General features: G+C 52.2%; 1 protein-coding gene across 8 annotated transcripts; it reads right to left on the reverse strand.

Annotated features, from left to right (window-relative positions):
• Nucleotides 1-1470: 1470 nt before the first annotated feature.
• On the reverse strand, nt 1471-26564 carry LDLRAP1 (low density lipoprotein receptor adaptor protein 1). 8 transcript variants are annotated; one of them, XR_008746465.1, is made up of 11 exons: nt 26394-26561; nt 23545-23687; nt 21870-21982; nt 18943-19057; nt 16048-16120; nt 15534-15614; nt 14052-14182; nt 12370-12404; nt 9059-10377; nt 7914-8179; nt 1471-6631 (listed from the first exon to the last, which is right to left on the reverse strand). XR_008746465.1 is itself a non-coding variant. In XM_055799617.1 (9 exons), the coding sequence occupies exons 1-9, from the start codon at nt 26476-26478 to the stop codon at nt 10233-10235; spliced, it is 921 nt and encodes a 306-aa protein (XP_055655592.1). In that variant the 5' UTR covers nt 26479-26561; the 3' UTR covers nt 8284-10232. The 8 variants fall into 8 exon arrangements, 4 of the variants coding, with proteins under 4 accessions (XP_055655592.1, XP_055655591.1, XP_055655590.1 ...); XR_008746466.1 differs by having other exon boundaries at nt 7914-8182; XR_008746464.1 differs by lacking the exons at nt 1471-6631; nt 7914-8179 and adding an exon at nt 10981-11276 and having other exon boundaries at nt 10260-10377; nt 26394-26563.

Raw genomic sequence — 26564 nt, forward strand, 5'->3', positions numbered from 1 at the left:
TGAAGAGTCTGTTCCCGGCTCTCAGGAAAGTCACATCACAGACTCTCCTTCGTTATCACAAAGAGACCAGCTGCTCCACAGGCATCCCATAAATCACATCTTGTTGCAAAACACACGGGTGGGCGCTCTCAAAAGCTCTGCAGTGCTCTGGGCCAGCCCAGAGCCGGTATCACACAGCCGTGGCAGTCACAGGCATCAGGCAGTGGCATCCAGAACTCCCCATGGGCTTTTGGTTAGCCAGATGAAACCCAAACGTCTCATCTCCGGAATTTTGCTCTGAGGAAGCAATACTTTTAAACTTGTTTGCAGCTGTCTCTCTCATCTGCTACTGCTGTGTCAGGTAGGAAATAAAGAGATGTAATTTCAAGCTCAGCAGTATTGCACCTCCTTATGCAATCTGGTTAACGAGACGAGGGAACACTTGTAACTGAAAAGATCCACTCCAGCCTGTGCTGGCTCTATCTTACCCCGGCCTCGGGAGACCACGCTCTCATTTTGAGGCCATAAAAAGCAGAAATGGAAAGGCACAGAGCATCAAGGGCAGGAGGAAGCACCTATGAAATATAACTAGCATGCTAGGCAAGTTTCTCCTGTCATAGTTATAAAATGACTTGTATGCCATCTAAAGTCCTTGAATAAATTCACCAGAAGCTTTTCCCCTTCTCCCATCACATTCCACAGACTGAGGTCAGGTCAGCTCAATATATAAATGGGAGATCATGAAGGAGCAAGTAACCCAGATACCGACAGTCTTCCCCCAGAGTTTAGCCTTGACTCACACACCACCAGCCATCCCCGGGATCACAATGTCTTAACCAACACGAAAAAACAAATTCCACCTTCTTGTCACCCTTAAAAGCAAAGGTCTTCCCCTCCCAGCACCAACTGTTTTCAGGCACTTACAATCACATTTTGCTAATGAGCTCCTACCTGCTGCGCAGCCCTAAAACACTTACGGATGCACCAAAACCCCCAACATAAACACTGAGGATCCAATCCAGCCCAATTTAAGAAGCTGATGCCAAGCAGAGCAGCACAGACCCATCCCCCTAGCCCACAGACATCCCACTGGATGACAAATACTCCCAGGTACCTGGGGCTGTGGCTTCTGGGATTTATTTAATTACTCTGAGAGTCAAGAGGGTGGGTTCGGGGAAGCTGTGAGTCAAAGAGCTCCACCTGCGGATTAGGGAAGCCTTCCTGCCAGACCTAATGCCATACAGCTGGGAGGGAGGTGGTGGGACGGGCAATGACAGCTTTACAAAGGTCAGCACCCAGTATTTCTGTACAATCTTGTGTGCTCAATGTAAGTAAGTATTTCTCACTCCAGCTGGACCCATGCTATAAAGCTACGCGGGAGTGATCTAGATTGTCTTCTGGCTCATGCATCAACCACAAAATTATAGGTTCCTGTTATAGACTCTTTATTAAAAGGTGATTTCACGGGAGCCATAAAGAGGGTGATTTTCAAATGTGAGCTGGATCTGCAGGTCCGACAGATTTTTTGCATCATTCTCTGTCCTCTTTAACCACCCACCTTCTCTCACTCAGACTTTTTTTGTAACTCACATGTGAAACCACGTTGATCTGAAAGTCACTGACAGACGATACACCTGGTTCCTGTGATAGTGTTTGCCTGGTATTGCCCCTGATGACCGTATCCAAAACCTGCAAGCTCTCTCCTTGGAGACCCCTTTTTTCCCATGGATGCAGAGCTTCCCTGACCCTTCCTCACAAACCAATCAAACCAGGGAACTCCGACACATTTTATTTGGTTTTATCATTTCTGCTTTGTGCTGTCCTTGGTGAACCACAACCACTTGTCTGCACATCAGCTCTTATTCTACAAAGGTTAAGTGATAAGTAATATTTTATGTTTTTAAAGGCTGCCTCGTTCCACTGTAATTTGCATGTTTTGCTCGGTGAATATACACTCCTTGAATTGCAGCTACCTCTGGGGGAAAATGCAGGAAAGGATGACCCAGGAATGTACCACACGGCAGTGGGATACAAAGGACATAAAAAGCAATTCTCTGCTATTACTGAACATGATAAGATCTCAGATACATACAGCCTTGGTTTGAGATCTTGTTACTATGTACAAATCCATTTATTCAGCCTTTGTTCTTAACCTGAGCTTTCCAAGAGAGTCTGTAAACATGGTTTACTACCATAATTTCAGTTATAACATAATAATACATGAGCTTAGAAGAAGGCTATCAGCTGCTGCTTTTTTATATATAAAATCTTTCTGGCTGAGCAATTTCAACCTATTATTGATCCAGATGATGCATATGATTCCTATAATTGAGGTTGGAGGAAAAAAAGTCCTTCTATTTCTTCCAGCATATTTGCTTCTTACATTTGACAGCTCTGTGCATGTATTGGTAGGGCTCTTTCATGAATAAGGTGAAGGAATTTTTCAAGAGTGGAAAGCTGTAAGTGCTTTGGACCAAAAGTCACCAAGGAGACTCAGATGTAGGGATGGTGGCTGAAAAATACCTGAGTATTTTCCCACTGATTGCCTTTTAAATGTTAAGCAGCTGCTGAAGTTGTTTTCTGGGGATGACAACCAGGAATTTTAAAAAAATAAAATACAAATAAAACTGACTCCAGCTTCTAATCTAACAAGCGGCTTCCTGATGCTGCAGGCTCAGGGGTCTTCCCCATCCCCTCCTACTTCCCCCTGATTCAAGTCAGAATTTACATCAGCTGAAGTGAATGGTAATTTTCCAGTTTCACATGGGATAACCAGGGAAAACTGACTCAGATGAGAAAGACTCGTATGAAGTAAGGATTGAAACCCTCTCTCTCTGGGTAATGAAGCATGCTGACAATTATTAGGTTCAGATCTTTCTGTAGGTAGCATATTGATGGAGAAAGTGCTGTGTATACAGTTGTTTATTTGCAAAAAAGGTAAAAAAAAAATATTCTATTAAAATCCTGCACCTCTGGGACTGTCTTTGAAAGGCATGTGATGTGACTCTAGGAGAGAAGTGATCAGCCTGTAATAATTTAGATGTTCCTGTTGCTATGGATACTTTCTTTTTTTTAAGCGAAGCATACCATTATAATTTAAATTTCCAGTAACAAAAAAGGTAGCATATTAGAAGTAATAAAAAATGCCAGCGACATAACTGTTTTATTCTTTACTGTCAGTTTTACTTGTGCTGTGACAGTATATAGAAGTGATAAAATTGCCACGTCTGAGGAGATTTAGTACTTTTACACATTTTATTACATTAATTAGACCTGAGGCTCGTACATATGAGTGTGTGATACAAGCAACAGCCAAGTGACAGGCCTGGTGCTGGGATGTCGCATTAAAAGTTGTGCCACCAAGCAAGGGGATGGAGGAGGGTTGTAGCTAAAACAAGACCTGACAAGCAGTGAGTTTGGGGGCTGTTAAGCAAGGTTTGGGTAGGGAGATGGAAACACAAAGGTACAAGCCAAATAACTCCCTGTAAAGTATCATCATTAAAGCTTTTAAGCAAAAACTTTGCCTGGAGTGGTGTTACCATCCGTGGGATTATTAACAGCCGAGACAGAAACTGCCATTGCGGTTTACAGCGAGAGTGTCAGGAAAACTCTTGCATGGAGGCTGGAGTTTTTGCTGGGGAAAAGAATGCTGACAGCAGTAGCTGGAAAGGTGAAAAAAACCCCTTGGAGGCAGAAAGCAAGTGATCTGGAGTGGAGTTTGCAGAGCAGCTGGTTTGAAAGGAGGGGAAGAAGAATCCCCTGGACATCACCCTGTCTACCAGAGAGATGATGGCTTAGTGATGCTCTGGGCATGTATTTGCTTCTGCTCGCCTGACATGGAAACTGCGATGGCAAAAATTTGGGGCAAACAAGATGCCTGGAGAATAAATCCAAAGACAAGGAAGATGGCAGGGGTTTTGGTATCTAAACACTGTTTTCCTCGCATCATGGTTCAAAAGATATGTGTTAGGGAAGAGAAGGTGGCAGAATTACCCCTGTGTACCGCAGCCTGAAGTGGATGGCTGTTTTATTTCAGCAGTGACCTGTAATGTTCTTCCCATCCTGTTACCTCAGCCAGGACAGGAGTCTTGGCCTGAGCCCTGGGCTTTAAAGCCAAGCTTTTAAAATCCATTTTTTCTCCCCTCACTTATCTTTTCCAAGCTGTGAGTAGCAGCTGGGTGAATGATAAATCACACAAGTCAGCAGGGATTTTAGAGCCAAAACTTGACGGGGTTGATGTTTCACAACCTGCCTCTCCTGATATTTTCTTTTGCAGGGAGAGGAGCAACCCCACAGCCCTGACGTGGGCGCAGTGACATCGGTGATAATCATGCCTGGCTCCTGGAAGGAAAAGTGGAGGGCTGGAAGGTGGCAGGGTCCCTGCCTGTGAGCACAGCCGGCACCGCTTTCCCTGCACTCCCGTGCTGGGTTTGCTGGCACAACCCACCTCCTGCGACTCCTGCTGACTTCCAAAGGGCCCCCCAGACCACACTACAGGGAATAAGGTACAAGCACTCAATTGCAATGACACATCTCTGCTCACAGCCGAGGCCAACAGCTTTCCGGCAGGTTGATGCCCTGGGAGATGCTCAATGCTGCCAAAGGTGAGCGGTGCCAGCTGGGTGCTGGGCAGGATGGAGAACCCTGGACTCCGGCTCCCCGCTCCGAGGCGCCTGGCTGCAGGCCAGCACCGGCTGACAGCGGCGCGTGGCCCTGATAGCAGAGTGCTAATCCGTTTTCTGGGCAGAGCAGAGGGTCCCTTTGGCTCTGCTGGCCGAGAGAGCCGCCGTGCTGGGAGCTGCTCCAGAGCCAGGAGCGAGAAGCAATTGCTGCTGATGAAGATCAGAGCCCAGCAAAAAAGGGACTAAGTGCATGTCCAGCGTGAGATACCAGTGGCAGTAAATTAACCAGCACTTGGTCACTTAATTACCTTCTACCTTACATTCACTACCTCCAATCTTCCTGCTCTTCATACATCTGCTTTCTGGCTCCAGCTCTTTGGCCCCATTTCCACTCCCATCTCAGAAGACTTCCTCTTCCTGCAGCTTTTAATGACTTGACAACCCTTCTTTTTGTAAAGCAAATATTTCTTCTCTGAGCCAAGAACCAGCTGGAAAACGTTTGCTTTTAGCAGGGAAGAAAAATCACAACCAGCCCCCAGCAACCCGCAACACTCCTTCCCATTGTCCTTCCCCTGGGCATTAGAGGAGAGGTGCTAAATAAATGAAGTAATGCAATATTAAGACTCCCTCTGTCATAAGCAGTATCCACTCACTCCTGATAAATTGCTTGCAGTCAGATGCCGGCTTGCTGCTAAAATGACTTTCAAGCTGAGGGCTGGCAGCAGAGGCCCTGCTCACTCGCTCTCATTTGCACCGGGTAATTTCATCAGCTTCTGGCCCTGCAGTGCTGGTGTGGGCTCCCAGGTCTGCTCTGTGCGGGGAAAGCTTCTGGGTCCTGCCAAGCCCACGTTGCATCTTGTTTGGCTCTGGGTGTCCAGCAGGGTTTGTGCTGCCTCCACAGAAGGAGCCGCTCTGGGAGATTTTATTTTGCAGCAGAGCAGGGGCACAGCACGGGCACCGTCACCCCCAGGTTACCATCGACATGATGAATCGAGGCCCCAGGTTTCAGGGAGAGGTGGACCAGACAGCAAGATTTTCTCTGAAGGGAGGCATAAAAAAGTTAACTCTGGGAAATTTAAGGGGTTTTGGCACTCAAATTACAGCTTTTTTAGCGGGAGATACTTTCATGCACAGCAGAGATTTGGCAGAACAACCCCACACCCTTCGTTGTTCATGTTCACCGAGGGCAGCTGCGTTGGCACGCGGCTCCACAGCTCCCTGCAATGGAAACTTTGACAAAAGCCATTTGCTAACGCTGCATCACCACTCTGGTCTCCCGCTGTAATCTCGTCTCCTGCCATTAACTGCTGCAACCCCCTGGAAGAAGTTCAAAAGCAGAGGCAGAGATGCGTTCGCAAAATACCCCTTCAGGACCGTTTGCTGACCTGCGGTGAGCTCCTCTTGAGCAAGCCCCTGCTGGGGTCCCCACGAGGTTGGCGGGGGGGCTTTCAGCAAACATCGCCTTTGCCTGGCAATTTTTTTGGTTCAGCTCCCCTTGGCATCGACAGGGGTGAATCTCTTCAGGGTCTGGCAGTTTGCTGTTGCTGTTGTAGACAGCTGTCACGCAACGCTGACATGTTAGAGTGGAGGAGAGCAGCGCTTAACTAACACCTCCCTCCATCCTGAGCCAAAATGCATTTGTGCTTCTCCACAAGGACGGTTATTTCTTCTTGCTTCAGAGCACAGAAAGCCTTGCAGAGCAGCCCGCAGCTCCTGGCACCCTGGGGCTGGCTATAAAACCCAGAATACAGCATTCAGGTGTTCAGATGAAATGTTGCTCTCTTTATTTGTACTTTAAAAAAGAATGATCTGGGTAACGACGGCCCTACAGCTCTCGCTCAAGCTTGGCACGAATTTACAAACTCTCTCAGTGCTCCAAGGAGAGAGAAGTTCAGAGCTCAGTACCTGCCGCAGTGCACGCTGTCGTCCTTAACAGCTCAGCGTTTCCCCGAATCAGCCGGTTTGTAACCTCGGAGCTGGATTTGGCCTCAACTCACATAACACAAGTGACCATCACTCAGGAGCACTTGCTGAAAAGAGAGGAAACAGCAACACTTGGTAAACTTAATGCCTACACGTAAACCCAGCCAGTAACTTGGCAGCAACAAGCTGGGTTGGTTGTTGCAGTTTCAGGGGGTGCATTAAATCAGTTTAATGAGTTACAGCACTAGCAGTTTAAGAAATTAGCTCTGAACCACATGGCTTGCACTAGCTGTAGGTTTTGTTTCTTCAGCAGGTGATTTTGAGAGGGAGGTTGAAGATGAGCTCTGAGTTAGTTTCCTCACCCATGCTGGCTACCGCCTGTAGGATGGATGGAGTTGTTAATGTCCTATATACACCCTGTGCCAAAGCAGGGTGACAGACCAGCATTTCACAGCGCAGCCCACACCGCCACTTCGGCTGCTGTGGCTGCTGAAAGGGAGGAAAACAGGCAGCGAAGTCACTCCATGTCCCCGTCCCCATGTCCCCATCCCCTCCCGAAAAATAGGGGTCTGGGGTGAGAACAGCCGGCAGCTCCCCCAGCTCACAGCAGATGCTGCAGCCCCTGTGCAAGCAGCTGCCTTTTCATGGCAGAGTTGTGTCTTCCCACCGTGAGCCCCTTCCTCCCTCCCTCCCTCCCAAGCACGCAGCCATCGCAGGTGAAGGAAATGGATGCTGAAAGTTTCTTAACTGGCACTTAAAAAAAGGTCACATCGAAACTGAAAGATCAATTTGTTCCTCAGCATCGCCATCAGTTATGCATGAAGGCGCAGACGGCTGGTACTCAGTACTCATAATCTGGGACATCTCTTTACACTGAACAGGCAATTTAAATAGAAAAAATGAACTTTTATTAATTCTTTTTTTTTTGGTTAGCCTAACACTGTGGGAAGAGAGGTGTCTCTGCAAAGCCCCTTTGCTCTGCCCGCAGCCCAGCTCTGATACCACAAAGGGAGCATGGTGGTACACGCAGGTTAAATCTTTCTGTCAGCATCCCCAAATGAATTTCTCTGTGTGCTTCCCAGCCAAGCGTTAGCAGCGTGATTAGCCGGTAGCTGCAGGAGCCCAGTCACACCAAGCTTGCAGCCAGCAAAGGCAGGAATTGCCCGGGGAGGCCAAGTGCACAAGGCTGTGCCGGGCTCTCCGGGCTGCCTGTATTTAAAAGGCAACTGCACGAATTAAACTCCCCTCAAGGGAGAAGCACGTTGCACTGCGACTCAGACACACTATCAATTAAGAGATTTTGTTTTTTGATGTTACCAACACCCCATTTACCTGCTGACAAGCTCAAAGCACCAACCTCCCTCTTCTCATCTGCTGTCACACCCTTACCTGGAGGGCAATGCAGCGAGGCAGGGGCTCAGGCAGGGACAGATTTACTGAGCCGGCTGCAACGGTCACCTCGTGGCCCAGCACAGAAGGGAAAGCGGCTGCTGCCTGTCCCCCTGCACCCTGTGTGGCTGCATCCAGTCCCATAACTGTTTCCTGGAGGCAGCACCACAGACTAGTGTCTAACTGCAGCCGTCTTCCCACCTGGATGGCCCTGGGAACAGCCTTCTGATGGACAGAAACTTCCCGTGGATGCTTCCGATCACTTACTGCTGGGCATCAAAGGAGATGGAGAATTCAACCAGTTAGAAATACAAAGGCCTCTACACGTTAAAAGGACTATGGTAAAAATAAAGCCACCCAGCACAGACACTCCAAAAAATGGCAGAACTTTTATTTTCCTTAGTACAGATATTCTTTACAGTACAAGGTTTTCTTAAAAAAACTATATACATACATATATAGCATTGTGCATCAGTATATGCTCCTAGAGTCTCTAGAAAAGGGGAAAGATGTACAGACAAATCCTCACAGTCCATTCCTACAGCCCAAGCTCTTTCCTAGGATCATGACTCCTCGGGGTCGGGACAAGGCGCTTGCTACAACCACTCCTGCAGTTTTGGCATTGCTTACACAATGGGTTCACGTCTCTACGTGTGCCTCTGTAGCACGGGCAAACTTTGAGCAATCCCTTCAATCGCAAGAGACTGATGCTACATATGAGATCAAGTCAGTCATGGGCATAAGAGTTTCAAGATGTAAAATTGCTTTAAACACAATTTTGCAAGATAAACATAGCACACGTTTTATTAAGACATGATGAGTCAACTTCACAAGTCCTCGGTACCTTATCACAGTAACACTTAGGGGGGAAAAAAAATCAAATCTAAGTTAGAGTCACTCAGCTGTTTCCTAATAAATTCTTACAGCTGACAAAGAGGTTTTTCTTTTTCTTTTTTTTTTTCCTGCAAGCAGTTTTAAAAGAGTTATAAAGAGCTATCTGCGGAATGAATTAGTGTTTCAAAACCAAGTTACAAATCTATAAAACAGATTAGTATACTTCACATAAGGCCACAAACACTGCAAACTGTCAGTGCGACTATTTAGGATCATTAAACTTAATCTTTTAATTAGCATAAGCTTTATACCTCCATTACTTATTTTCAATTCCAGGAGCAGATGAAGACAGCTTCCCAAGCCTCACGGGAGACGGGGGGAAGAGGATCGGAATACCGCTGGAAGGGGCACCTCCTGCTAATTGAACATCCAGGTATTGGTCTTGCCTAATCCAATTCCATTTGAGTCTATTGAGTGAGCAACAACCAAATGGTTTTGAGACAGTAAAAAGGCATGCACAGCCAAATCCACTTAGCAGAGCTAAGAACACAGATCTATTGTGCTACTGGGTTCACCCAACCTGCAATTTTCAACGCGCTTTAGCAAAACAAATTGTTACTCCCCAGCCGTTTTGCTTTTAAAGCCAACAGTGCAACGGAGCCTTAGTATTTTGTGTCACATCAGAAATGGTGCATGTGAATAGTCTTGTTTTGAAACAGACCCGCAGCATTGCCAGGTTGGGGTTTTTTTGGGTAAATAGCTTCTGAAGAGAAGTTACAGGCACTGCTTACCTTGACAATTCGGACCATTGCTTTCAGTTCCAAGTTTTAAAGTGCAAAACTTCATAGAGTCTTTGGGTAAAAAAAAAAGTGTCAATTCCCATACAAAGCTGGTGAAGAAAACAGCCAGAACCCATAGGGGTGATTGACAACTGTGAGAGTATCACAGACATTCACAACAAAAGCAAGATCTCTGCTACCTCTTTGATTTTAACGCTGTTAGCAGCTGCTGCAAATCTCCGCCCCTCCGCCTAGGCAGGTGATGTGTTGTTCAAGAAACAGTGGATTAGTAACAGTTTGTGCTTGCAATTGCATTTCCATCTGCAGACCTTTGTCTAGAAAAGTATATACAGAGAGACTTTGGTGTTGCATAGCCTTTTTTCGGAGAGGAACAGGCACTGCTGAAGGTTCTTCCATGGTATATTGCCACATAACACTGCAGATGCTCTACACACCTTCCAATACACATGTAAACTGTAACAGCTATGAATAAATATACTCAAGAGCATCTTGTGGTTTAAGTAAAAGCAAGGTACAAAACTCTGCATTAGGTTTCTAAAGCTTTGGTCTAAACTGTGCTGCAACATCATCTGACTTGGTGAAGAGCCCTCAGAAGAGTCCCTTGCGTACAGCACCCGAAACAGCACGATTCAGTCCATAGACTTTTAGTGGTTATTCTCTCGTCAGCTCTCAGATGCATTTGACCTCAAAACATGAACAGATCATCTTTCTCGCCTGCGTTGGAATCTATTTTATTCCAGTCTACAGGTGAGAGTGTTTCTGCACTCTGGATATCTTGAGCTGTCAGTCCTGTATCGAGGACATGAGGGTTTGTTCTTGACTGAGCCAGTCTGAGAGGGAAGAAAAACAGAAAGTAAGAACACAAATCCATGCAGTTTATAGCCTGGATGCCTGATGCATCTGTAATGCCGAACCCTAGCTGCAGCTCCACATTTCAAAATCCTCCAATGGAATGAAATAATTTAGTAAGGGGAGAGCTGGCACATAACATTTGCAGCTCTCTCAAGTTTGTTGCAGCTTTGCTGCTGGTTTATCCTAACATTTCCCCTACAGGCATCCAGGGAATTTGCAGTCTGGGCATCCCGTATATTAATGGTCTGGCAGAACGTTGCTGTTTTCCTCCCCCAAGCTACTGCTGGCGGGTGCATCATTTGCTGGGATCTTATCTCAGCGTAAAGGCTCTGCCGACCAAAGGAGCAGCCTCGCTGCAATGACTCAATTTTCACGGTGGTGTGTCTGGACACGCAGGCTGTGCCATAGTCACTGCCTGCCTCACTCCCTGGCCCAAGGATTTAACTCTTTGGGTTACGACACAGCAGGACTCAGATGATGTTTAATAGCCCACAGGACGAGCTTTAAGATGTCTTCATCTCAGCACATTCCAGATGTTTTGCAAAACCTAGCAAGCCCCAGTCTGTTTTTATGTTAAGTACCTCTGCGAAAACGTAACACTGCAGCATCATTTCTCCCAGGGCCAAAGGTTTACTCAAATATTTGGTCTTTCATCCAGGGGAGGCACGGTGTCAAATAAGCCTCAGACTGAACCAGCCACATGCACGTTTTTTAATAAAGAAGAAAAATGTCCAGCGATGATGTTGTGGCAGGAACACTTTCAGAGGCATCCGCCTTGGTGGATGAGCCGTCCAAATACTGAGTCACCAGAAGGCCAAGGGTGATGTGACAGCTCGGCATCCAGCAATGCAAAACAAAAGACCGCAACCAACAACATCTGCTTAATTCAATAGGGCAAGGAACAGAGGTGAGGAAAATAGATGACATTAAGACATAAATTCAAGCAGCCCCTTTATCAAACACGACTTGGGACAGGGCTACCATGGAAGCGGAAGCTGTAAATCATTCCTGAGAGCTAAACACAAGACGTGAAGTTCTGTTTCCTTAGGGCTGAGCACGCAGTTTTTGCACTGCTCCAAACCCGGGCAGAGGCGAGCGGCTCTCGGGGAGGTGACAGCACCAGGCTCAGCCCCGCTGCTGCCTGACTCCCTCCTTCAGAACCTTCCCTCTCTGCTGCCTCTGGCATCTGCGCCAAAGGCAGCTCACTGCCCAAACCAGGGTGTGCTGCCCAAATGGCAGCTGGGCGGCTTCATGAGCTGATCTGGAGGATGGGACCCACAAAACCTAAAGCACCCTCATCACCCCACGGGGGCCTGCCTGCACGAGGACAGCCAGGAAAACTCACTCAGAAGAAAATGGATTTGTTCAACACTGCCAGATTGCCGGCAGGCATGCGCAGGGAAGCTCTTAATTTGGACTGGAAAGTAAACTGAGCCATGTGAAACCGTGGCCACAAACTCTGAATGTGCTCACCTGCATGAATTCAAATTGGTGCTTCAGTCGCCCTGCTGTGACCCCACTGCAACAGGGATGGATGGAACAGGCAGGCTGCCCTCAGCAGTTGCTGTTGGTTTGCGGTTGAAGACTCAGGGTTAGTCTAAACCTCACAGAAGGGCGAGGAAGGGTAAAGCCCCCGGTGCCAGAAGCTGGGACCAGCACTGCCGCAGCTAGCATGGACAGCCTCAAACCACCCTGGCAAGTGGGAGCGGACATGCCAACTGCTTGGGAAATTAAATTCCCTATCACACACAGCCTCTCTCCATCCTTAAAAGGTTGTCAAAATATTTGGCTTATCAGCCAGCCTCAAAGCCTATCTTTCAATTAACAGCTGAGGCACTGATGGGGCAGCTGCCTAGGTCAGATCACAGTGGTTGATTAGATTAGAAGCATTATTAAAAGTCAGTCACTAGTCAAGTCTCCCAGGCTGGTCCCTGGTGGTGTGAACTTGTAAAGGGAGTTATTAGAATTACCTTGAAAATGCCTCGTCGAGACCATCATCCATTTCCTTTGTTGAAGAGATAAAAAAAGAGAGAAGTAGTTGCTAAGAGAACGCACAAAAGTGTATTTAGAGATCCAGCTCCACAGCAGACAAAAAATATATGTATGTTGACTCCTGAGTGCCTAAAGCAACGCTCCTCTCAGCAATCTGCCTCCTCTCTGCCTCCTTGGGTTGGTTTTATCTCACTCCCTGCACATGCCCCAGGCCAAAAGGCATAACTCTGGGTGGTCCAGGTTTCCTCAGAGCAGATCCCAGGGCTCGGGCTGGGGATGCCACCTTTCTCCCACAGCCCAGGGACGGGGCAGGGGCTTGGCCCTTTCCCACCACCTCCAAACTGGGCTAATTCTGCCCTGCTGCCTGCATGGGCTGGATCTGGCCCATCAGCTGGACCACATCCCCTCTGGGGTTAACCACAGCCCTCGGCAGGCGACTGGCACCTGCTGCAGGATTCTGCTAAGAGGTAGACCTGGACAGAGCTTGGCAAGATGCTCCAGGCATCCCTCGGGGCATTTCTGGATCAGGAGCCTGGAGAGCAACTCTGTATCAGCACAGGGGGCACCTGAGCTGCTTGAAAGCAGCTCTGGGGTGCTTTACCTCCGAGCTGCTCTTAAGGTTTCCCAGGGAAAGCATCTGAGTTGCTTGGGGGAGAAAGGTTTCCCATGCTGGAAGATGGACTCTGTGCAAGGGCTTTGCTATGGACAGACTTGACTATTCCCACAATTGCGCAATGCACTTACAGACTTCACGTAATACATAAAGTGTGAAAATTCTGCAACAAGGGAGGGATTAGAGACCACCGATAAGGATTTGATACGACTTAAGAGTTGATCTTCAGGTTTAACCTGAAAAGCCTCAGGCTCAGACCCAGCAGACTCAAGAAACAGGCTCCAGGGGAAGGCCTTTATCATTCAGTTCTCCAAAATTCAGCAGGCAGCATGTTTCCAGAGAGTGCTCATGGCTGGGACAAGGTCCCAGGTCAAGTGGGGCTTCAAAGATCAGCCCCAGCCCGACTGGTGATGGAGCACTCAGGCATGGAGGAGGCTCCCGGACAGATGCACAGCCAGGCATGTGGGCTGGCTAATTATTTTTCTATTACTGGTCCACGAAACAATTAAGCCAGATGACCGAGAACATTTTAGAGAAACCATCCATGCTCAGGTGAGACAGACAGAGCCACAAACAAAACCAAGGGAAAAATACAAGTAATAACAAACATAAATATAACCTGGTTTTAGTGAACAGTAAACAAAAACCATCAACATAATGATTTTTTCCCCTGAACAGAGCAGTTAGGTGGTCTCTCAATTAAGTGACAAACCACTGAGAAATGCAGCTCAAGAATAAATAATATTCAATTACTTGACAGCAGCATTTTTCAGAGTGCCACACAATCTCGTTCATTTATTTACAGAGCCTAAAAAGGGCAGTAGGTACTTGAAAACTAATTGATCATTTTGAGTGGGACACTGAAACTCAGCTCGCTTGGGCATCTCTGAAACCCTGCCTGAGCCGCTCAGCCACCCCAGAGCTCCCGGGGAGGGATTTTTTCCAAGAAAAAGCCCCATGACGGGATCTGGAGCACATGAAATGGAGGTGGCATCGCACGTCCCCCCTGGCTTGGCAAATGCCACAGGACCTTGGGCACACACTTACCCACACCACGTTGTTATTTACAGAGGAGCTGGGCCCAAACATGCTGTTGTCCAAGTGTGGGGAGTTTGCGCTGCTGGTCAGGGGTGATTTGGCAGAGTCTTCTAAATCCAGCAAGTTCCCTGTGGCTGCTGCTGCAAACAGAGCAGAGAGGGAATGAGGCAGGGGAGGGGAAAACAGAGATGACGCGAAACCAAGCCTTTTTGCAGTAATCGCTTCCCTTCAAGAGGGGAATCAAAGGGTTGCATCAAATTCCTGCAGGATAGCCCCAGATTTTAGCATGAGGGAGCTGCATTCACCCCAGCAGGGGCTGTCGTTTCAGCCTGAATAATTAGTGATGCTCAGATCAGGCACCCGAGACCCTCTTGACAGTGACGCAGGGGAGGATCAGCCAGCTCGTCCCTCCAGCAGCCATCAGGGGAGGCTCCTGGGTACCCACTTACGTTTGGGATGAGTCAGGATCAGCCCCAGGCAAAGCTGACACATCCCACCCCAGGACATCCCAACCCCAGGGTGGGAACAGACCCTGGGTGATAGATACAGCTCAGCCCACGCCACTGATTCAGCATCTTACAGAGATGCCTCATTATTTTTTAGGACCAAGGGCAAATCCTGCACTGGGTGACAAACAGTTTATAGTTCGGGGGCTGCTGGGACACTGCAGGCTGGTTGTTTCAGGGAAGCCCCAAATCCTCCTCATGCCCCTGCAGTACGGGTGGATACAGAAGAGCCCCGGGTGTGGAGCATCCCCCAGGCAGATGTTGGAGCTCATTCTTACACCCGCGGCAGCCCCAGGCCTCGCTTATCCCAATATGCCACCGTTTGTAACAGATTCCTCCAGTCCTGGGCCTTCACATGAAGAAACGAGATGTGCCAGCCTGGAAGGAAGCCCAGTTTAATGCTATTTTCCTCTGTGCCAAATCCTCTTATCTCAGTGGCCAGCATGGAAGAGAGATTAGCCTTTTGCCCCACTTCTCCCTGGCCCCGCGTCTTGCATTTCAGAGGTAGCAGAGGACCCATGGCCAGGTGCTGAATTAGGGGCTTTACTATTCATTTTCAAGCACCTCTCCTTCCTTTGGGGAGCCGGAGGCAGGGTGGCACTTGGATGTCCATCTCCTTCAGCTGATGGGATTCCAAGTGTTTCAGGTCCAAGACAAACCTGAAATCAAACTTGGGACGTGGGGGTCCATACTAATCTCATAAGGATCTTACGGCCAGTTTGCCTAGGACAGAAGTAAACGGATCCGGGGTGGCGGCGGCTGTACAAGGGGCTGCACTAGATATTTAAGAGGGAGATGGAAGGACTCAGCAGGCACGCACTGCATCCCAAGCGCACTGCTGAGGGCAACAGCTCTGCTACGACAAAAATGTTTGCTCCTCGCTGGTCTTTAAACCCCTCCCAGGAGCCTGCCCCGTTCCAGCAAAAACCCTCAGGCTGTTCCCCATCGCCAAGCCCGAAGCCAAGTTCTGCTGTTGGTGACTTACGTGCATTGGGGTGGGCTGGGGCTTCCAAGGTGGGGCTGCTCGGCCCTTCTTCCAAGATGGATCTTTCCCGCTTCTCCTTCTCTGCAAAAGAAGGAGACCCTGTCACTGCCCACGAGTACTCCCCTGCAAGCTTTTAGGGAGGAGGGCCGGGGGGGGACAGCTAGGACGGGCCACCAGGTCTCCTTTGCCCACAGCAGCCCAGGCTCTGGATGTGTTTTATAATCTCGTGGAAGGTGAAAGCAAGAATCCTGACAGCAGCAGGGCTCTGAGGTACCACAGACAAGCCCCAGGTCCTTCCCACTCTGCCTGCAAGAAAGCAGTGCAGCCAGAATTTGGGTGGATTTAAAAGGCTGTTAAGAGAAACACGTAAGATGCCTTAAATCACACCAGAGGTCGAACCAACCTTAACAGCAGCCTGGCAATTTGGAGAGTAAGAGGAAAAGGCACTTGAAAGCTGGAAAAAAAATCAAAATCATCCCTTGGACTTTCATGGAAAGAGGGGAAAAAACCTCACCTTCCTTAGCTGCTTGCCAGAACTCAAACGCAATTTTGAAGGCCTGGGCTACGGTGAGGGTGACCGCCTGTGCCTGCAAAGACAGCGGTGAGGCAGCACGTTAATCAACCGGTCCTCATGTAGATTTAAATCATCTGGAGGTTTTGCTTTGCAGATTCATGTCAACCTGGATCCAACCCGCCCTCTGCTCTGCACGCTCCCTGCATGGCTGGGGAGGGGTAATCAAATATTGATGGAAGCAGAGCCTTGCTCCATGTAGGACATGCAGCTCATTGTAAACACGTCTTCAGGTGTAATGGGAAGACAGAGGAGGCAGGGACATGGCTGTCACAGCCATCATGCTGACGGATGGAGAGAGAAGAGCTGCTCCTGACCGTCAGGCACTCGCAGCTCTTCCTGCACCCCACACCTTAGCATGACCTAAACAAATGCAAGTGCTGCATAGCCCCAGGCTCATCCCTGCAGCTCCCCTGAAGGATGTGGCTCCCTGCTCCAGGGCTCGGCTGCGCTGCACCCGCCACAGAGCATCACCCACCAGAACAACCAACATCTTGAAGGGAATCAGCGCCTGGGCCGAGTGCTGGACCATGCCGCTGTTGGCCACACCAGTGCTGGGGAGGGATGCGCAGAGCTGTGGTCCATCCCTCCCCAGCACCGCGCACAACTGCATGCACAAGGATGCTCCAAGGGCAAGAGGGTAAAATGCCACGGCTTTGCATCTCTCTCCAATGGGGAGCAGTCTTAGAAGCAGGACAAGAGAGACACCAGGGTCTTCCCCTGGCTCCCCCAAGCTAAGCTGGGGTCTCGCTGGCTTTGACCGACAGCATGGGTTTGTTCTGCAACAGCTGGGGCAGCAGCAGGAGGAGGGACACCTTCCCCTTCAGTCCCTCCACTCCTCCCCAAGCCAAGAGCTTGAGCAGCATTAAAAAAACCCACCACCTTAAATAGCCTGAGTTGCTGGAGATATATAAATAGTGACATAAATGCCAGTTTCATTAGGAGAAGGCAGAGCTCACGAGCAGTTTAAGTTCAAGGAGATAACGAGGAACACTCTGCAAGGCTGGCGTGCTGCAGGAGCCTTGAGGCGTGAGTTTGTTTTATGAAGTTGCAAACTAAACAAACCCAGATCCGGGTCCGTAACCCGCAGCCCCTGGTAGCTCGGAGGATGGAGATGAGGGGGAAACACGAACGGAGCACAGGCGTCCCCCAAAAGCCAGGCGCTCCCGCACGGGAAGGGCGAGGAAACCCAGCAAACCTATCGGTGGCAATTAAGCCTTGCAAAGCAGGAGAGCTCATTTGAATGTTGGAGCTATTTACATCTTTGATGGAAGTGCAAACGCTTTATGGCAAAAACTTAAATATGGTAATTAAGTATGAAACTCCTCACAGCTGTTTACAATTTAAGCTGTCACATCTGAATCAAGTTTAATAGACCCAGCTACCGTTGAGAATTACCCATGAACTAAAAATACGGACTAATTATATGCCCGTGACTGGTAGCTGTGCATACATTCAGGGACCCTGCCCTGGGGCAGGGATGGTCCTTGGTCTGGGAGCAGGGCATCACCTTACCAGCATGATGTTCCTGCATTTTACAGACAAGGAAAAAAAGAAATATTTCTAGGTTTTGCCACAAAAGGCCTTGGAGAACTTTATTTGGAGGGAGACGCACTAAGCTGATATACCACTGAGATAATTCTTTTAGCACTGGAGAGATTTAAATTTTAATTTGCAGAGAGAAGCTTATCTTCACTGTGCAAGGATGGGAGCGTACGCCACAGAAAGGAGAGACAAGTTGTAGCTTCTATTATTCTCTCCCCAGAAAAAATAAAAATCCCTAAATCGGGAGAAGCACAGAATATTAACAGAGCTGCGGTGGCCACGCTCTGGGCACAGGGATGCTCGTAAGGACCCAGGAATGCCCATGCCAGGGTGCACCGGCTGGGAATGGCTCTCGGGAGGTTTGTTTCCCCGCGGATTCAGGAGATCCCGGGACCTGACCTCCCCTTCCTGCCACACAGAGGGGGCTCAGCCCCAGCTCTGGCTCCACTGGAGAGACCCCCGGGGCTCTCCTGGCCCCACTTGCAGCCGGTGCCCAGTGACCCACTTCTCTCCCTCGCCAGCTCGTCAGTGCTGGGTCCCTGCCCATCCTGATGCACTGGATCAGCAGGAAAAAAAGCCCATGAGCGAGTTCAAAGCGAGAGCCAGAGACTGTTTTCTATACCCAGGTCTCTGCCCTGAGCTCCATCCTCAGCACACAGCGGGGTCTCCTGCGCTGCTCCTGTGAGGAGGACACGGCCCCGTCTGGAAAGACACCGCTAGAAATTGGATAAGGAGCTTCAATGGCAAGAAATGGAAGGAAGCCAGGGCGACGAGCCCAGAACCGCTGGCTAAATGCCTCCCATCAATGAGGTTGCCCCTGGGCACCTCGCTGCCAGCCTCCCTGGAGACCTCCCTGCCTGCCAAAGCCTCTCGGCACGCTGGGCTCAGGCTTCAGACCGGCTCCTCTGGCAGCCCGGGGAAGTGGATGCTGAGCAGGGAAGAATCCCAGCAGCTGGACCACAGCACGGCAGGGGCTTCAGGTGCCGGTGCAGGGCCAGGACCTCTCACTCCTGCCCCGGGCCTTGGGGCAGAAAGGCTTTTACCTGCCAAGACGATGGGCTGAATCCAGCCCGGAGTTACACCTGCTGGAGAGCGGTGGCCAGGGACTGGGCAGCACTGCCAGGGCGGGCAGGCGGCGGTGGCAGCAGGAGGCTGGGTGCTCTCCTGTGGCCATTTGCCGGGGCAGGGCCCCCGCCTCGCTCTCCCTCGGGGCAGAGCTGTTATCTCACCGACACAGCCTCTCTCTCCTTCCTCCTCCTACAGCCACATCCCCATTTCTTCCTCTGGACTGACCATTTTCCGTTTGGTACAGAGGAAGGCATGGCACTCCAGGTTCTCATTGAGCTGGTTCTGGGCAATGTAGGCAAACACTTTATCGTGGATCTTGTCTGCTGTGCAGTAGGATATCCTGAAAGACAGAATGAAATGTCTTGTCTGGGGCACTGCGCACAAGGGAGATCATCCAACCCCTCCTCTGACCTACCAGCAATGCCTGCCCCAGGACTTCCAGCTCTGGGGACAAGCAGGGAAGGCAGAGGGAGCACGGGAGCATCACCAGGCTTCAGGGCAACTCCTTCCCAAAGCGGAGGAGTTGATACCGCTGGCTTGATCGTAAGAGAAGCCCGGAACAACTCCCGCAGCCATGGCGTGCACCACAAGCATCACACGCAGAGGCAGGAGAGAAGAGGAAATGTTTTGCCTTGTGGGAAAGGACAGGTTAAAGAAGGTAAAGACTCTGCAGTGTGCCAGCCTGGGACTGCACCTGACAAATGCTCTGCCTTCAGAAGAGAGACTTTGAAGATTTTCCTTGGAGAATAAGCTTGCAAGGAGAGAGAAGGACTTGTTCTCAGCCTACGATTTTATCTTGAGGCTCAAACCAGGGAAAGAAATTGATACAGGGGTGCCCAAGAAAGGCGGTTGAAAAGGCTGGAATTCAAGCTCTGAGATCCGCAGCAGCAGATGCACAGGATGCTCCAAGACCCCTGAACACACAGGCCACAGGGAAGGAGGCTCAGCCACCTCAGTGGAGCATCCCCAGGATGGCCGTGTCCCTCCCAGCCCCCAGGCAGGGCAAAGCTGACTCTGAAATGCTGAACAAGGCTCTGGAAGTGCAACAGGCTGACCTGTTCGAGGAGACCAGGCTGTGACTGAGGGCTCAGCTCCCTTCTGCAGGGCAGTGGGTCCCTCAGCATCAGCCACCACCATCTCCCATGGGTCCATCCATGCCAGGAGCTGCAGGACTGAGTGTCTCATCTGAAGCCAGCAAGCACAGGCTGGAGCACCCCAGAGGTTTAGTGCAAGGCGGCAGGTGCTAGCAGCGAGCAAAGCCTCTTCCCTGAGCACAGGACAGATCAAACAGGTGTTATAGAAAGAGAAAACCCAAGGAAAAAGTGGGACACTTGGGCGAAAGTTTTCCCACGGCCCCATGTTGCCCCTTCAGCTCCTGCTCTCACTGCCCCGAGAGTTTGCAGGGAGGGGACTGGAAGGTCCCAGTTCCCAGCAGATGCTACGACTTAAAAAAAGTCACATTCAAAATCTATTTACATTGCATTTGTTTCTTGTTGCACATGAGGATGCCTTTGCTCAATGGCCTATAATTTGTTTTCCACAGCTGAGCCATGCTCTGGATTAAAAAGGTACTTAGAAGTTCATTTCTTCCTCTCTTTTTTTCCCAAAACAGTGTGGCCACGCTTTTAGTAGCGTGACAAAGCTGCATAAGGTTGTCTGTGCTGGCACACGGCCCTTCCAGCACCTCCCAGTGCTCAGCTCAATATTCAATGGCCATTAATTTCCAGGGAAAAGATAACTCACACCCGCCTCTGAAGCGAGCCCGTTTTACCACCGAGGCCTCTGGCAGCAGCACTCTGGTGACATGGTGACGGTGGCTGTGGTTCAGCTGCAGCCACCCTGTCCTGCCCCGGCACATGATCCGGGGCGAGAGCTCAGAGCCAGCATCATCCCGGTGAACAGAAGAGCTGAAGAGCAGGCAGCAGAGGTGTTACAGAAAAGCCTCGGGGCCACCACCAGAGGAGCACGCTCATGGAGCGGGGAGATGACCCCCCGCGCACGCAGACCCCAGCTTTTGCCGTGATCCCTGCTCCCACAGCGCCGGCAGCTTTGGGGAGCAGCAGCACCCCCAGATCAACAGCCTGTTTAGGATGCGCTGACTTGTCAACTGAATCGAGGGGCTGCTTGTACACGACCACTGACTGGGAGGAACAGCTTTATCACAGCTGTTAAAGTGTCAGGGGAGAATTTAAGGCAGCATCTAAAAACCCTGTCCCCATGGCTATGCCTGCTCTTACACCAGCGCAGTGATGCCAGTTTTGGCCCAGCCACCTCGCCCAGCTCTGCTCTTCAGCACTGGGTTTATCTCCTGGGGAGGGCTGGGGCTCAGCACTGTACGCGACTCTTAGTTTGACTGGAGAAAAGCAAGCGGGTTAGTAGCCTGTTTAGAGAGAGTGCCCCCACCCAGCGCTCCCCACCCCACATTTAGCATGGGGGGACAGAGCAGCAGGTAAAGGACAGAAGCAGAGTGTGGGGGATGCAGAAGGAGAAGGGATGGAGGAGATGGAAAGGGCCAGATCCGAGCTGAGCTCTGTTCCCCAGGCCTGCACCTGCCTCCAGCCTGTTTGGAAGGCTTTGAATGTGCCGTTTCCGAAAATTCAAACATTTTGAATGTTCGGAAGTGCCGAAGCCAGAGGAGCAGACAGGGGATAATCCACCCTTGACCTGCCCACACCGGTACTGAGTCTCAACAGCTGCCCCATCCCTGCTCTGTCAGAGCTATTTAAAGGCATCAGGTGCAGAGCAGCCAGCGACGGAGGGCAGCCCTGGCTCCAGCACTCGTCTCCTCACCTGCTCAGTGATGCTCTGACCATCGTCTGCATCCAACTCTTGCCATCACCCCAGGTGCTTTGGCATTTCTATTGCCAAAAACAGGTGATAAAGCCAAGTACGGCCACGGAGCGCTTGGCTGTGGATCTGCAGTCTGCACACATGACAACTCTAGGCTTGCCATGGCTTTCCTTCCCCCTGGCCTGGCACTTATTGCACTGGATGTAAATTTACCTTAAATCTAGCAATGACCCTTCTTCCCCCACCTCTGCTTTCCATCAAGATGTGATGGCCAGTGAGGCGTCAGCTCAGCTTGAGTGGAGACCGGAGCAGGTGAGGCCCCTTGGGGCATGGCACCCACTGAGGCGTGCCCCGTAACCCACCTGTATATGGAGATGTTCTCGATCAGCTCATTTGTGCCGCTGTCATTTAACACAATCCCTCTGGGCGAGACTTTCAGAGTCACTTTCTGCAGTTTCTTTCCACTTGCTTTTGCCTTTGGAAGGAAAAGAGAGAGGGGAAAGTTACAGGCTTTTAATGCTGATACATCCAAAGGTACGTGAGCAGAGACTCCAGGTACACACTACCTAATACGTATATGGATCGCACTTGCTAGTGCTAGGGACTGAGTTTACTACCAGGTGTGCGAAGGCACTCTTTAAAACTTTTCCTTCCCTGAAGCAGTGACTTTTTGCTGGCACTAACAAGACAAGGACACACACTGCCCATGCCACGCTGCAGCCCAGCACCCCCCGAGGATTTCCCCACAGCCACCCACACGCAGCAGCGGCTGCTCCGGCCAGGCCGTGTGAGTTTCTGGTGAAACACTGGGGGGTTTTGTCTTTAGGGCCGGCGCTGGAGCAGGGAGGACACCAGCATGAATAAGGGAGCTGTGCTGCCAGCAGGATGGTCCTGCAGGACATGGGCTCCCAAGCAGCCAGTTTCAAGCTGTGCTGCCAAACCCCGCTTGAGTGGCAAAGCATCCCCATGCCAAGGTCAGGACACAGGCTTAAAAAGTAACTGGGCTTTTAAACACCACTTTCTCTTATTTACTCCTATCGTGCTTTCAGCCTTCAGGTTACATTCAGCTCACCACCCAGCTTCTCTCCGTTAAAAAAATCCAAACAACCAAACGCCACGCAGCCAGCTAGTTACAGAGTGCAGACCTGGATCCTCAGCCCTGCTCCCTGGGGACCTCGCTCCAGCCACGTCCCCAGCAGCTGGCAGCCGGTCCTGCCCCGCTGAGGCTGACCTCAGCCCCGGGGCTTTGATCTAAAGGCTCCGTTCTGGGTCGATCAGAGCAGACACGAAGGGCTCTGCCAGTAGCTCCCGTTTCATGCGAGCGCTCCTCTCCCATCCACCACAGCACATGCCAGGGAAGGATCCGTCCTTACCCAGCGCAGTTCGCCACCCCATTGAGTTTTACAACGGTTAACTGTACGACTGGGTGCTTGCCTTACTCAGTTTTATAAGGGCTTAAAGAAGCGTTAATTTTACTTGGAGCCTGGTAAGCAGGGGCTCCAGGGAGGCTCAGTGCTAGAGGATGGCTGAAAATTGGTCCCTCTTGCTTCAGAGGTTACAGCAGGACAGCAGCTGTATTAGCTGGGAATCAGAGCAAGCTGTCCTGCTCCCTTCTCCTCTTAACCCTCTAAATCCTGGGAAGGAAAACTCAGAAGCGCATGCCAGCTCTCGGACCTGCGCCTGGCCACACTCAAAACGCTGTCTGCGCCTTGCAAGAGGAAAGACAGCCCTAGGGAAGGCTGATTTCACCAGGTCACAGGCTTCTTCCACACCCAGGGTCACCCAAGCTTATCAAGAGAGGCCAGAGCTCAGACACAGAACAGCAGCTTTCCCCAGCTGCCCTACCCGCAGGCTGGGGCTGCTCCCAAGGGCTTCCCAGCACCGCTGCCTGCATTTCTCCCTGCACCACCAGCGAGCTGGTCCTGCACCCCTGACAGCCCCAGCCTGCGGAGGGACAGCACTGCCTCCGGACCTGTGGCTTGTGAAACCCTCCCTAGGGACAGACGGAGGGAGCCCTGCTCCAGCCCCGACACTCACAGTGGCCACGATCCTTTTGACAGCGGCAGCGGAGAGCTCCTCTCCCTTAGGCTGCTCCACCAGCGTCATGCCCATGTACTTCAGGCTGAAGAGCATCCCCTCCAGCAGTGTCTCGCGGGTATCGGTCCAGTTCTCCGGGAGCTCTAGAGAGACAACCAAGAGGCTCTTAAGATTCCCGAAGGCACAAGGATACCTCTGTCAGGCCCTGAGGGTTCAGGAACAAGCAGGGTGTTGGTTTAGCTACTGCCCGAGCCGCTGGGAGCTCGCTGCACTGCCACAGCTTTCACAAGGCGCTGGGGGAAGGAGATGGGGCACAGACCTGGCTGCTGGAGGTGACAGCAGGCTTCAACCACGTGGCAACCACGAGGTGTTCACCACAACGTCATCGCCAGCCTGTGTAGCTATGCAAGGCAGCAGAAAACAAACCCCCCAATTTTTTTCCAGGAGCCACAGCAAATGGCAGCAACCCTCCGAGATCCATCAGCTCCTCAGCGTCACTGTGAGCGCCCAGGGGATCCTGCGCTGTAAACGAGCCTGTGCCCAACCGCTGTAACCAACACTAACCAAGGGGATCCTGCGCACCAGCGCCAGCCAGGTGCCGGGGAGGGCTTGGTGCCATCCCCCCACCCGGCAATGACCTTACCCTGTGCTACTATCACCTACCCAGGGAGGCTAAGACAGGATTTGCTGCTAGCTAAGCCTGCGCACAGATCCAGGTGACGCACTGCGACTCGCTGCATCGGTCACCGACCTCCTTGAGAAGCCCATCACGCAGGTGGCACCTCGGCAAGGAGAGGTCTCTGCTCTCCCCTGGAAATCACCCAGGAGGCCACCAGCCTCTTCCCTTGCGTGCTGCAAGGATGGGAAGGAGGGTCTTAACCACGGAAATAAGGCTGAGACCAAACCGAAAGCTGGGTGGGTATTTCTAAGCCTGAAATCGCACCGCAGGAGCTGACTTCCAGACCCAGGATCTGCAGCTTGTGTGCTTAAGGAGGGTCCTGCTTTGAGCAGGAGGCAACGACCCACAGCCCTGGGGAGCAACGGGGCTCCCAGCGAGGAGGCTCCACTCGCCACACATAAAACATATCCCTGGAGGCTTCGCTGCCTTGAATTCAGCTCCTTCAGCTGCCTCCCAGCAGCAGGGCCAAGCTCCGCAGCTCCCTGCACACCTGCAGTGCCGGGAGGGCAGGGCTGCGGGGGGGACGGACACCCCCGGCACAACCCCTGTGACTCAGCCTCCTGGGGAAGGCGAGATGGCAGATAAGCCATAAACCCCAGCACCACTCCCAGGACCCGGTGCGGCGGCGGCGGGCAGCAAACCACCCCGGCCAGCCCAGCACCGGCTGGAGTCAAAGCGACGGCAGCGGGTGGGAGCAGGACCACGGGGAGGGTTTGCAGGGGGGCTGGGGCTCCGCACCCACACGCAGGTCCCCAACCTGGGGAAGGGAAAACCCCAGGACAGGTGGGATGCTGCACTGACCTCACATTCCAGCTAGAAACAGAGGGTGCCAGCGTAAAGCCGACATTTCTCACAAGCCCAAGGTGCTGCCGCCGCCCTCCCACCCGTGGCAGCTGAAGCCAGGGGAGCACCCCGGGGTGCAGGGTGGTTTGCAGGTGATGGGCAGGCAGCCCCCTGCCCCACGCTCCTTGGGGCAGCCAGGCACCGTCCTGTACCCCGCGCGGGGCAGCTCGGAGCCTCTGCGAGCACAGGGGGCCTGCGGGCACCCCACGCTGCCTGGGACGGTGCCAGCGGCAGCGAGGCCCCCAGCACCCACAGCTTGGTGGGCCCGGGACGGAAACGGGTGGTTTCGGGGCAGCCACCCAAGTGCTTTCAGAAAGGAAGGAGCAGCCGAGGCAGCAGAGACAGACGCTCCTCCATGCGCCCTGTCCTGCCCCGTCCCCACCTCGCCCACCCTCCCGTTAACGCACACCACTGCACCCAGGGGTGCATCCGTCCGGGGGGTGACAGCGATGTGTCCCCCCCGCCGCGAAGAGCACAGAGGCAGTTTGCAAGGTCACCCGGCAGCAGGCTCAGGGCCAGCCCGAGGGCTGCTGCGCTGCAAAGGGGCTTCTCTACGTCCCGCCAGGCCATGCTGGGACAGCCCCCCCCAGCCCCCTGCTGCCCCCCAGCCCGGCGCCCCCCTCGCGTCCTGCAGCTGTTGGCCCTTAATCCCAGCAAAAAGGTGTCACGATGCCAGGTCAGTCTTATCAGATTAGTAAAATCCAGAAGTTTGATCTGGCCTGCAGGTGGGCATGGCACCCTCCTGCTGCCCCCTGCCATGCTCAGGGGGGGCAGCGCAGGGGTCTGCCGGGCTGCTCCCCCCTTCCCCGGCCACAGTAGGAGGACGCCCGGCACTGGCCAAGTGGCCGCTGGCCCAGGAGCCATTGATCGTGTGACAGAGCATGTACTGGGACAAAGCCAGAAAGTGCCTCCAGCCCCCATCCCCCCCCCCCAGGCTGGGGGACCGGACAGCCGCCCCCCAGCTGCGCTGGGGAAGGGGTACAGGGGGAAAGGGGGGTGCAAGGGGGGTGCGCAAAGCGGGAGGAAAAAAGGGGGCTAAAGAGAGGGGTGAAAAAGGGGTGCAGGAGAGGGGAGTAAAGCAAAAAGGGGGGGCAGGGGGCATGGAAAAGAGGGGGAGTGGGGAGGGGGTAAAGCAGGGTGCAAAGGTGTGCGGGGGGGAGGAGGGGGAAGCTCGAGGAGGGGGAAAAGTGGGTGCAGCGGGGTGAGAGGCGGGATAGAGCCGGGTAGGAAGCAGGAGGGGTGCGGGGCAAGGGGGTGCGGCGGGGCAAGGGGGTGCGGCGGGGCAGGCGCCGCGGGGGCGGCAGCAAAGCGGGGCGGCGGGTCTCACTCTTGTGCCGGCCGCCGGCCCAGGCGGGTTTGTGGACGCTGGGGCTCCGCAGCAGGGCGCGACCCGCCGACTTCAGCGCGTCCATCGCGCCGCTCCCGGCCCCGCTCCCGGCCCCGCTCCCGGCCCGGCCCCGCCGCAAACTTTCCTGCGGCGCCAGCGCTGACGGCGTCC

This window comes from Falco peregrinus, chromosome 3, assembly GCF_023634155.1.
Source record: "Falco peregrinus isolate bFalPer1 chromosome 3, bFalPer1.pri, whole genome shotgun sequence".
NCBI classification, from domain to species: domain Eukaryota; kingdom Metazoa; phylum Chordata; class Aves; order Falconiformes; family Falconidae; genus Falco; species Falco peregrinus.